We start from the raw sequence: 12,582 nt of genomic DNA, 5'->3' as shown, positions 1-12,582 counted from the left end.
TGAAGAGCAAGCGGTGATAACTGATGGCATGACAGGTTACTTGATGTACATTTTTTTTTTTTGCATTTAAACGGGCAACTTGTGAAATTTCCATGGTGATATTAGTTGAGTGAATCTCAACAAAAAAAGCATGTGCACATTTTGAAAAAGATACATATTAAATAACTGAATATACTAGTTTTTCACGGAATATTGTTTTTATGAGCACTGGCCCAAATTTTGGGTTTACTTGAATGAAATTGCACAGATTTCAGTGAGATTTCAGAGTAAGTGGTACTAGAATTTGACCCTGTAGGTAATATGGATAAGTGGGAATATTTTAGGTTAAAGTTTTCCTTGATTTCAATGGGAATAGGATTCGGCTCTAATAGTCTTGTTCCGGGAGGATAGTAGGAGGTGTAATGACTAGTACTGTTAATAAGCTTTTATTATGTAGGTATTTCTCTTTGCCCTGGAATTAGCTCTGGAACTAGCTCTAGCAATTCATTCTGAGTTAGTTGGGAAATCATATCTTCCCATAAATAACAATAACTTTTTTGCTTTCATCAACATTTTTTATTTTCTTTGTAAAAATACACATTTTTTGTCAAATTATAAAAAACACCACCAAAAACAAATGGGAAAAATGTTATATATGTGTTTTTCTTTTAATTCAATGAAAACTTGAGACATTTTTGAAGAAAAAAATGGACATCATTTTTTGTTGAAAAGTCATTTTCTATGAAGAAAAGTTTGATATAAATTTACTTTTACCAGTTCCAGGGGTGTAGGTTGTAGCCATGTTGGTCTAAGGACATAAGCAGACAAGGTTCTTTGGGTGAATCTGATATCTTTTATTAGACCAACTTAAATAGTTGGAAGACCATATTTAAGCAAGCTTTTGGGTTCAAAAACCCTTCATCATGTCTCTAGTGGGTTATGGAATAGAGAAAATCCCACACAATTTACTGATTCGTTTTGATGCACTGGCTGGGGGAGTAGTTAGCTGATTGCACGATTTCACAATGATTACACACTTAATTTATACAACACAATTTTATTTTAAAACTCTTTGCTATGTATATAACACTGCTTAGCTTTAAGAAACACCACAAACATTAAAAACACAATAATTACATATATCAGAAACAATGCTCCGAATGCACTTCCTTCCCAAACAACGCTATAAGAATTAGTGTTACAAAAACAACTACAATTACAACTAAAAGTTAAATTTGAATCAATACTGTTATTTTTCATAATATACTTACAATCCTAGAATTCCGAGAAGCCAAATACCAAAATATGGTTTCATTCCTCAGTAGTACGATTTAATGGGTTGGCCTCAGTAGTACGGTTCAATAGGTTGGCCTCAGCAATACGATTCAATGAGCTGGGCTCACCAGTGATAGGACTACGTTCCCTTCCTTCAGTCCCTTTCGGGTGCTCCGCGGCTTCAGCGTGAACTAAGAGATTCTGCTGTCATTGGGCTCCTCCTACTCAACTTATTATACCTCCCAAATTTGGGCTCAGATCTTACTCAACAGAAATTACCTTTGTTGAGCATTTTTAAATTATTCTTGGGGAGACTTCCATATCACTGTAAATACCCTTTTCTTAGCAATTTGGTTAAAAGGCCTTAGGCTTTGATGTCTCGGAATTCAGGATATTTGCTTTCTTTGTAAAAAACTTCTAAAGATACAATTTAAATTAAGACTTTAAGTGAAGTCAGGACATTTCGCACATAGCTCCGAAACAATGAGCTAGATAAGGAGATAAATCCTATCTTCTTCCTGAAACTGGCTAATAGGCAACCTTTACAAACATTCAAACTATTTCATTCAATATGACACATCAGGCTAAGGAAGTTTCAGAAATTGATGTGTGCTCTTCCTGGATGGAATGAAAAGTAAGGAAGCCAGAGGCTGGGCTGGTATGCATACAAGATAGGCAGTCAGTGAAGATGTAGATTGAGGAGATTGACTCACCCAATGACTCCTTAATCTACATCTTCACTGACTGCCTATCTTGTATGCATACCAGCCCAGCCTCTGGCTTCTTTATTTTTCATTCCATCCAGGAAGAGCACACACCAACTGCTGAAACTTCCTTAGCCTGACGAAGGGTTTTTGAACCCGAAAGCTCGCTTAAAAATGGTTTTCCAACTATTTAAGTTGGTCTAATAAAAGATATCAGATTCACCCAAAGAACCTTGTCTGCCTTTTACCAATTCTATTTTTATATTGTGGCAATAAAGGATTAGAGCCACTAGATGGTAGTCTACTCTTGGAAAACTGAGCATGACAATCCCTGAGAGACGCTTAGCGTTTTGTGGAATTGATTTTGTATGTTAATGACTAAATTAAATAATCAGGGATAGTCAGTGATTAAATTTCAGTAAAGCACTTAAGTACAGGCTTAAGCATGTCTCTGTTTAGCAAAGAATGTGAGAACATGCTTAAAATTTTAGCACCTATTTTAGTGTTTTCCTAAATTAGGACCCTAGTCCAGATTTCTCTCATACAAACACGGGGTCCTCTGTAGCTTTCTTCTACTCTTGTTTCCTAACAATGCCCCCTTGCCTCCCTCCCCACCCTCCCCATGTATAATTAACACATTCTGGAAGAACATGTTTGTCTTCAGAATACTGGCCTAATGATCTGCCTTTTCTGTGTAAAGTGTAGGGGTAGATGCCAAGAATACCGTGTCCAGTTTCCAACATTCCTGTATTGGAAAGATGTACATCCTTAGCAGTTTAACATATGTGTAGGCTCTCAATTTCTTCACCTGCCTGACAGATCTTAAATGCTTCCGGAACAAATCTGAATTATCTTTCCAAATACCTCATAATTTTCTAATACATGGAGTTTACATACTGTCAACTTTGACATTAAAGACTAACAAACCCCAAACTAGGAGTTTCATAAGAAAACAACGCACGCTCAGTTCCACACTCCGTGTTGCTTAGAGGAAGTTTTCTTTAGCTTTCTGGATGCTCTACATTTTTTTTACCTGCTTTCTGTCCCCTCTCTGAAAATGAAGGATTGATTCACCTTCCTCCTGATTTCAGGAGCCTGGCTGTTAGAGGTGCATCGATACATCGGTCCGATATTGGATTGGTACCAATATAAAGAAAATTGTCTATATCGAATATCAGCCCAATGGCATGGAGAGCTAGTAAATTGGAAGTTGGGGGAAGGAAGGGGCTTGGCGGGGGGTGCAGATCAATGGCCCCGGTGGTGAGGGAGGGGGCAGGGGCAGGTGCTGCCCAGCCAGGGGAGCATGGCATGGAGGTGTGGCTGGGGAGGTGGAGGCAGCTGCCGCTGCTGCTTGCACCCTGGGAGGGTGGTGGGGCTTGTGCCCCTGGATCTGCGCAGCTCAAGGCAGGCTGCAGCTTCAGGATGGAGCTGGAGCCAGTGCTGCATGGGGCTATTCTTGCCAGGGGTGGGGCTTGGGTGGCACTGGGAGGGGGCTGTAGCCACCCCAAATTTTACTGCAGCTCTGCTCCCAGCCCTACGTTGCTGCCCACCACCCAGCACAGCTATGGCTTTTCCTGGCATTTGGGTAGAGGCGGGGTGTTCAGCCGGGGCTACACTGGGTGGCGGTGCATGGCTGGGAGCAAAGCTTCAGAGAAATTTGGGGTGGCTGCAGGCTCCTTCCAGCACTGTCAGAGCCCGCTCCGAGCCCAGCCCCCACCAAGAACAGCCCCATGCAGTGCCAGCTCTGGCTCTACCCAGCAGCTGCCGCCCACCCCACGCCGTACATACCTGGGGGCACGTGCCCACTGCCTCCACTCTCCTGGGGTGCAAGCAGCAGTGGGAACTGCCCCCATCCCACAAGCCATGCCTCTGTCCCATGTCCCCCCCACCCTGGCTGGACAGCACCTGCCCCCTCCCTCACCATGGGGGGCATTTATCTGCCCCCCATGCTCCCTCCCTTCCTCCCCCCTCCCCTTCCACCATACTGGACTTACCACCTGATGGCAGCTGTATCAGATCAGTATCAGCTGATATGCCTCCTTAAATATCTGCTATTGGTATTGGCCCCCAAAATCTCTATCCATGCACCCGTACTGGCTGTAATTTTTGGTAGACGTTAGACCAGGAAGCAGTAAGGAGAACTGAAGATATTCCTTGTCATGGAACTGTGTATAACATCTCCATAGTACTTCCAGTATTGTATGTACTGTGTTGCAGTACTCTGGGTTTCAAACTGTAGCCATTCAAAGAAAACCATCATCTGCTGCCTAGCTTTGCTGCCTGCTGACTACCTTATCTACCAGCATTGCTGAATGACGAGACCACTTATTTCATCTGAAGCTAATTATCCTACCTGCAGCATCACATAGGCTAGGGACAGACATTCAAAAAGCCTAACCCTGAATTGATTCAATCTTTGCAGGGTAGTCTAACCTGGCTAGGCTAAACTGATTTGTAACTGTAAAGACATCCCAGAAATGCAGGCACACGCCTGCAGTGACTTGGGCTAGAAGCCGGGGGGCCAGCCCTCCCTTTCCTTTCAAAGTTCTGAGCTGAGGGAGGGCATGCCTGGTTAGGGAGGGGTTACCCCTACCTCCTGAGCAGCCCAGCAGGCAGTGATAACACAGTGTTTATCACCCCTAACTCAGTGTTTATCACCCCATTCAGAAAACAAAAGCTTCCCTCTATTAGTTCAAGCTCTTCTTAAACAACTTTTTTCAAGGAAGGAAGGAGCTACCACAGCACAGACCGTAGCCAGCATGTGGTATGCTAGCTAATGCTGAGAGGTGTCTGTGTAAGGCAGAGGGGGAGGGGGAATCCCTGCTTAGCAGGGAGTGGTGTGAGGAGAGCTGGGGAGCAGGGGGAAGCCAGGCAGATGCCTTCAGTCTCTGCTGGAGCTCCAGGCAGGGAGTGGAGAGGAGGGACCAGCTCTGCTGTAGAGCAGAGCCCAGAGAGCATGTCAGGGTGTTGGGGGAGTCTGGTTTATCTTAAACCAGGAAGGGGTCTGGGACAGACATTGCATAAACCAGTTTGACCCAAATCAGTTACGTCTGATACTACATTCAACCAGGTTTATTTCAAACCAGTTTCAGCCATTTTCAAACTGGTTTATGTGCACTGAACATCTGTTCTGTTACAGGTTTAAACCAGTTTCTGATCACTTAAACTGGTTTATGTGTGTGTCACAACCCAAAGTTGTGTTTTTTTTTATTTGAGTGTGCTTCGGCATCGCTAAATCATGTTCCCACCAAATTACAGCTCTTTTGCACAATGCGCGATGCAAGGAGTCCCTGCCATTTGTATTAGGATTCGCGCCACATTATTGGCCAGTCTTAATGTAGGCACACGTGGCGGCTAGCTATTGGCTCACTAGCCGTACAAAAGGCTTGGGTGGTTTCCGCCCAAATCGGAGAGAGAGAGAAAGCACGTGGAGTTCGGGAAAGGAGCGTGAGGATCTCTAAGCGCTGCTGATCCATACGAACCCAGCTTTTTTCCTTAAGAGGGCAACAGAGGTTTAATTTGTCAAACCCACGGAGCTTCAACAACTCCGCGGGACTTATTTACCGTCCCCTCGGAGCCTTAACGACTCCGAGGCATCTAACCTCTAGCCTCTCCCCGTCGCCGATCGCAGCCCAGACGTATCCCTATCCTAAGGACCCAATTGTCGAGCCCACGGAGTTTAACAGCTCCGGGGGACCTGGGAACCGAGTAACACTCACGTAGATACAGCTGCTCCGTGGGAACGAATTCTTGAACCCCACGGAGCCTGAATCACTCCGGGGTCAAGGAACCGAGTTTATTAGAGTCCTCCACCAAGAACTCAAGCGGAGCTGAGCCTGGAAAGCTGACCAGCCTACACCGCGACCACCTTGGGTGTAAGTAAATAATCTTTTCAATCAACCATTACGCCTCCGTGACTGATTCTAGCTCGAGCGTACCAAACCGCACCGCGGTTTTTTTCCAACCCCGTGTACCCGGGCTACCAGCCACAGCCTGTGTACACACAAAGATGGGCCCCCGGCTCGCACATGGCGACCCAGATGGGATCGGGAGAGAGCTCGCACATGGCGATCCAGGCGGGATCGGGAGTTGGCCCGCAGAGTGTGTTGTCTGTCCCTAGCCATAGAGGCAGTGTGGCACTGCTTTCTAGTTAGGAGGCAGCTTGCCTGGAAAGGTGCATGGTATCCCAGGTTGCTGCTGCTGGGTTTGGTAAGTTTACTGTATAGATGTAGCCTAAAGTTCTGCTGCTCAGTTTGTGCTAAAGTTTCCTAAGCATTGATGCCTCCCCACAGGAAGCAAGTGTCTCAGGGCCTCATCTCCAACCAAAGCTCCTGAGTGGGATTCTCAGACTAGGTGTTATTTCTCTTCCCCACACACATGGTCAGTTAACAGTGGGATGGTTGATATGTACTCTGCGTATATAATGCACTCACTTAAGATGTGGGATACTGGGTTTAAATTGTGTGTGTTCTTGATTTGGAGCAGGGATTTGAATTTAAGTCTTCTGAGTCCCTGATGAGTGCCCAGACCCTCTAGGGACTTGTAGGTTATTCTGGGCTGAGGCGCTCGGTATCTCTGGTTGGAGCTGTTCCACTGCATGTGTAAATAACTGTATTAACTAGAGAAGGAATTTGAAAGTTGGTCTCCCATATTTTCAATGAGTGGCCCTGACTCTGGGGGCTGTGATGTCAGCCTTTGTCTCACTCTCTGTGGCCTTGTAAATATTGGGGGATTTTTTAAGTGGAGCATCTCCAACAGGAGGGACTGAAAGAGATGCATCCCAGAATACCAACTGCTTGTTAGTCAGATCACTTGTCTAGCATGTAGATTTAGGTCTTTCCTCCACATCCAACAGGGGTAAGTGCCTTAACCATTGAGGCCATTGGCTATTCTGGCTTTCAGTCTCTGGCTTTTCACAAGTGGGAGAGGAAAACAAATAATGAACTATCTAAGTGGCTGCCCTGGCTTGGTTGCATAGCTTCAGGAGAGGGCTTATCGCTCAGGTGAGGGGAAGTGTTGGATCAGAGAACAGGACATCTAAGCTATGTCCCTTTCCTTTGCATTTCATGCTTGGTTAGCTTAGGTGGCTCCCCACTCAGCTAGCTTTGGAGAAATGCTTCTGTAAGTGCCTTATTCTCCCCCAGCATTGCACGGGGAGCCTGATCGCCTAACACAGGACTGAGAGTTCCACCAGGTAACGGGGCACCTAGGAATTAGGCATTGCAACACCTATAAAAGTGCCTTTGAAGATCTGGGCCTAACAGTTTCATCTCTATTGAAGTTAATGAAAGTCTTTTCATTGACTTCAGTGGAATTTGCATCAAACCCTACAAGCAGGACAGTGTTTCCTCTTTTATTCTGAGACCTGACAAAGAACGTCTCACATTGAAAGCTTGTCTAATACTATCCTAACTACACAGTTGGTTCAATAAAAGATATCACCCTAAGAAATCCTTGCCTCTCACATAATTTTTGGGCCATCATGGCTACAACTTCACCCTTATACTACTCTTTCACTATAGCACTTTACTCACTTATATGCACATCATTATGTTCTGCTACCAGTTATATTAGCAAAAGTGATAGTATTAATTGGCCTGCACACAGGAATGCTGACTGGTTAGGAAATATTACAGCCAACAGTCAGGCATTCTTTTCCTGTCCTGAAATTCGCTCTTGGCACCAGAGAAGTCACTTTTATATCATGGGAACGACATCTGAAATCCTTTTCCATTGCCTTTTGTATGACTGCATTAAAGATTTACACATGGCTTGGATTCCTGGAACTTCAGATCACAGTCAAGGGGGGTTGTTTTAATGTTCCAAGTGGAGACTGATTTCTCAAGCTATGGGCTTTTTATTCTCCTGAGTTATTGCAATTCCATTGGCATTGTTTGGTCTTGGTGTGCTGATGATGTGGACTGGTTGGTAGTATACTCTGGTTGTTTCAGATCTCAATGCAGACAAAATTCCAGCTGAAGTCAGTAGCCTTAAAAGGCACATATTGCTATAAAAATTATCCTGGCTTATCCAGTAAACTAAAGCTAATTTTAGTCTAAACAGGAAGGCCTTGGGATTTCTGTCATTTTTAAATCTCTCGGGTTTTCAGTCAAGTGTCTTAAAAAACATGCAGTTATGAAAGCCAAGGTTCCAGCAGGAAATGAAATATGATTGTTACTGTTTTCTTGTACTCCATTGTGTTCGTATAAATCTTTGGGCATGTTTCTTCATTCAGATCTTTTTAGTCTTACACTCTTCGGTGGGGGGTTTTTGTTGTTGTTCTTTCTGGAATGTGTTGAAGTAGTGGTATTTTAATTGCACTCTCATGCACAAGTTCTGAACATAATGCAAATCAGGGTTGTGTACTGCAGTATCTGAACTGTTTGGAAAAACATAGGAGTCTAAACTTTTAAAAAATATTTTGGGGGACTTCATGATCTCTTGAGTTTAATCCAAAACCCACTGGGTACATCTACACATGCACTTTACTGCAGAGTTGATTAATTAGCTCTGTAGTAAAGCATCGCTAATTACATGTGTGCAGGCCTTAAGGTGCAGTGAATCAACTCTACTATAAGATAGTACTGTTGGAGACAGTACTATCTTATGTTAGAGTCATTTACTGTGCAGAAAGCACATGCAGACAGTGACTGGGATTGCAGCAGATTGAGCCAGGGTGGAGCAGCCCTGGGCTAGCAGCAGGCTCAGGGGGTGAGCCACATGGTTCAGCACTTTGGGCACTCTTGTACCACAGCCAGTCCCTCTGTTGCCTGATGCCACTACCCAGAGCCTGGAGCTGACCCTCCCCAAGGCCAGCCCAGAGCTGCTCTGCCCTGGCTCAAACTTTTGTAGGCCTGGGCACATATGAAGACACTACTCTTGGGAGCTGCTGACTCTGCCATGAACTGTGCTGGAGTTTATAGAGGCACACTAATTGCATGTGTAGATACACCCACTGAAGCCAAATTGAAAGATCTCATTCACTTCACTGGATTTTGGATGATGGCTACTGCCATTCCTCTTCTATTTTACTCGGGACTTAATATTGCTTCCATGGAAGTGTACCATCTGGCTGGTGCTTTTTCTCTCCTCTTCTCTGACCTCTACAAAGGAAAAGAACAAAATTTGAAGCATTTTTCTCAGAGCTGAAACAGCTCTTTGCAAAAATCATGAGTATGGAAAAAATAGATTGAACTCAAATTACTTCATTCAGCCCTGTGAATTGTTACACTGCCTCCAGGATGCTGGTTTAGTCAAAGGGTTATCATTATGAAATCTCAGGAGACAGGATCCCACAGGGACAATGTGAACTTTGAGAGGAATATATTTGCAGACCTAAATGAGTATTTGAGTGTGTGTGCATGCATGCGCACACACGTGCCATTCAATACCTTCAACTATCAGTTCTTCCAAACTTCCATTGAGCATCAGTAATGCCAATTAAAATGAAAGTTTCCATTAAAACCAATAGGAGCAATTGCTGCAAGTAGAGGTTAAACCAGTTTCCGGAGTGGAGAGCAGAAGAGGTAGTACAACTGATAGTTCAGTAAAGAAGAAATAGGGGTTAGATAATTAAGTGGTTCTTCCATGTTTCAGAAATGTTCTTAATAAATAGGAGAAACATTTGAATAATGAATTTAATATGCGTAGCTTTTATTGCAAAATACCTCCTATTCTGTCAATTGTAAGCAGCTGCTACTGGTGGTTCTTCATAAGTGGAGTGCAATAAAGTAATGGCATTTTTAATTATTTTTGCAGGTCTGATATACTGTCATGGCTTCCTGCTTCAGCATTTTTTGTTGGCATTATCTATGCAGGTTCCAGGGCTTTGTCTAGATTGGTAAGAAATGCACAAATGAAAATTGATTCCCAGTGCTCTATACTTTTTAAATAACGAATATTTTCTTCAAGTCAAGTTTTTATACTATCTAGGTAGCATAGATAACGTATGTTACTAGAAAGGAAAGACGTGGAGCAGAGTTGTCAAGCAAGCTCAACTCTCACTGACTTCAGGGATAAGTGACAACACTGACCATCTCCCAGAACTAGTCAGCACCTTGTAGAAGAGAATGTGAGCAGTCTGTCAGATGCAAACAGTGACATTGCTAAAGGAGTTGCTAATTGTGATTTTTTTGTAATTATTTTTCTCTGCTGCGAAGTGTAAAAACAGAATATGCAAGGAGGTCAGTAGAAAAGGGTTATTAGAAAAAGGCTGCTTCTCTTTTACTATAGTTTTACAGTTTTGACCTTTTATGGGATTTGTATAAATAAGATGCAAGTTTTGTTTGGGAAGAGATTAAGAGGGTGAATAGACTGATAAGAATGGGTGGTTTAAATCAAAATAGCCCACACAGGTGTGAGGGAGGTCAAATATGCTTTCAGGAATGTTGAATATCATTAATTTACATTGCCATGCATAATTTTATTTCTTAATAATATTATTGATTTACTTAAAAAATGGTAATATTTTATATTGACTGTCCAGTCATCAAGATCAGATGCTGTGCTGGCTTCCTCTATCAGTTTTTCCAGTATGTCCCAGTCTAAACTCAGGTCACACATTTTCCATCTCCAAGTTGACACACATAAAGTACATTAAAACCCAAGAAGAGCTAAGAGGGAGATCTTCATGAAGAGCTGCCAGCACTGATCCTTCCTCAAACTCATTATATTATACACTGAGGGAAGGAAGCAGAGCTTCTCTACACCTATGGCAGAGGCTGTATGTCAGACATCAAACCCTAGGGATAGAGACAGACATTCAAAAAGCAAGAGTCTGAATTGATTCGATCTTTGCAGGTTAATCTAACCTGCCTAGATTGAACCAATTTGCAAGTGAATTGACATTCCCTCTTGACTCAGGAAAGGCGGGCACATGCCTGCAGTGGCTCAGACCACAAGCCAGTTAGTGCTAGAGCAGCCCTCAACTGCAGGGAAGCTGCGCTGGGGGGTAGGAGGGCATGTCCAGCCCTGGTAGTAGCCTCAAGTAAATTGGCTATGGAAGGGGTTTAATTCCCTTCTCCCTGTACCACTGGCACAGACCCAAGCTAGGATCCGCCTGGCGCTTCCCCCTCGCTGCTGCAGCGGCAGGCATGGGGGCATGGCTAGACACTGGCCAGGATGGCCCCCTGAGGGGAAGGGGGTGTATTCCCCACTCTGCCCCTGGGGAACTGTTGCCAGAGTCTGCCGGTCCCAACTGCTGCCTCTGCTGATTGTTCCCTGCGCGGGGCAGGCAGCGGAATAAGCTCCCTCCCTGCCCGCTCTGTCAGGTGCTGGAGGGAGGGGGGAAGTAAGCCTAGCCCCACGCAGTCTGTGCAGTCTGCCTGGCCCACTCCTACCCCCACCCACAGCTCAGTCCCACTTCTGGGAAGAGGCTTGCGCTCCCGGGAAACCATGAGAGGAGCTGCTGCCCCCATCAGGGTTCCTGCCCCTTTGCCACTCCAGCAGCAGGGGCGGGGCTGCGGCCAGACGCTGGCCAGCATGGCCCCCTTAGGCAAGGGGAGCAGGGGGACGTTATTTCCCCCTCCCTCCAGCATCTGGTGGAGGGACCTTATTCCACTGTTCACCCCACGCAGAGAGGGATCAGCAAAGGTAACAGTTGGGGCTGGCAGACCCTGGCTGCAGTTCCCCAGGGCAGAGACGGCAGAGGGAGGACTAAACCCCTTTTTTGCCCCCTCTGCCTCTGGAGGCCATGCCAGTTAGCATCTGGCCATGCCCCCGCCCCTGTCACTGCAGCAGCCAGGGAGGAGCACCAGGCAGACCCCAGCTTGGGTCTATGCCAGTGAGACGGGGATGGTGGAATAAGCCCCATCCCTGGCCAATTCACTTGAGGCTACTCCTGGGGCTGGCTACGTCCCTGCTGCTGGAGCAGCAAGCAGAGAAATGCCAGGCAAGTCTGTGCTGATGGGACAGGGGAAGGAGGGGGAATAAATCTTTTCCCTGCCCCCTTCACCTAAGGTGGGGTTGACATCTGCCCAGGCCCCCACCCCTGCCCACTCCTGCTCTGGGTCGCACCCAGAGAGTCGTGGTGGATGGGTCGGTTTCGACCTGGAAGGGTGTGGGAAGTGGGGTCCCGCAGGGTTCGGTCCTTGGACCGATACTCTTTAATGTCTTCATCAGTGACTTGGACGAGGGAGTGAAATGTACTCTCTCCAAGTTTGCAGATAACACAAAGCTATGGGGAGATGTGGACACGCTGGAGGGCAGGGAACAGCTGCAAGCAGATCTGGACAGGTTGGACAAGTGGGCAGAAAACAACAGAATGCAGTTCAACAAGGAGAAATGCAAAGTGCTGCACCTAGGGAGGAAAAATGCCCAGCACACCTACAGCCTAGGAAATGACCTGCTGGGTGGCACGCAAATGAAAAGGGATCTTGGAGTCCTAGTGGACTCCAAGATGAACATGAGTCGGCAGTGTCACGAAGCCATCGGAAAAGCCAATGGCACTTTATCGTGCATCAGCAGATGCATGACGAATAGGACCAAGGAGGTGATACTTCCCCTCTATCGGGCGCCGGTCAGACCGCAGTTGGAGTACTGCGTGCAATTCTGGGCGCCGCAATTCAAGAGGGATGCGGATAACCTGGAGAGGGTCCAGAGAAGGGCCACTCATATGGTTAAGGGC

The 12,582-nt window shown here is 45.6% G+C and overlaps 1 protein-coding gene across 1 annotated transcript in view; it reads left to right on the top strand.

Moving 5' to 3' along the window:
• The window catches only part of LOC102371008 (transmembrane protein 241-like), a gene marked incomplete at its 3' end in the record, with an annotated part of 33,981 nt that overhangs the window by 14,356 nt on the left and 7,043 nt on the right, over nt 1-12,582 (top strand). The window contains exon 4 of the mRNA XM_014526987.1: nt 9,717-9,798. Within this exon, the coding sequence (XP_014382473.1) occupies nt 9,717-9,798 (82 nt within the window). The remainder of the gene's footprint in view (nt 1-9,716; nt 9,799-12,582) is intronic.

This window comes from Alligator sinensis, unplaced genomic scaffold (assembly GCF_000455745.1).
Source record: "Alligator sinensis unplaced genomic scaffold, ASM45574v1 scaffold1543_1, whole genome shotgun sequence".
Taxonomy (NCBI): Eukaryota; Metazoa; Chordata; order Crocodylia; family Alligatoridae; genus Alligator; species Alligator sinensis.
The sequence above is the reverse complement of the archived record's forward strand: the minus strand, read 5'-3'. Positions and strand labels throughout refer to the sequence as shown.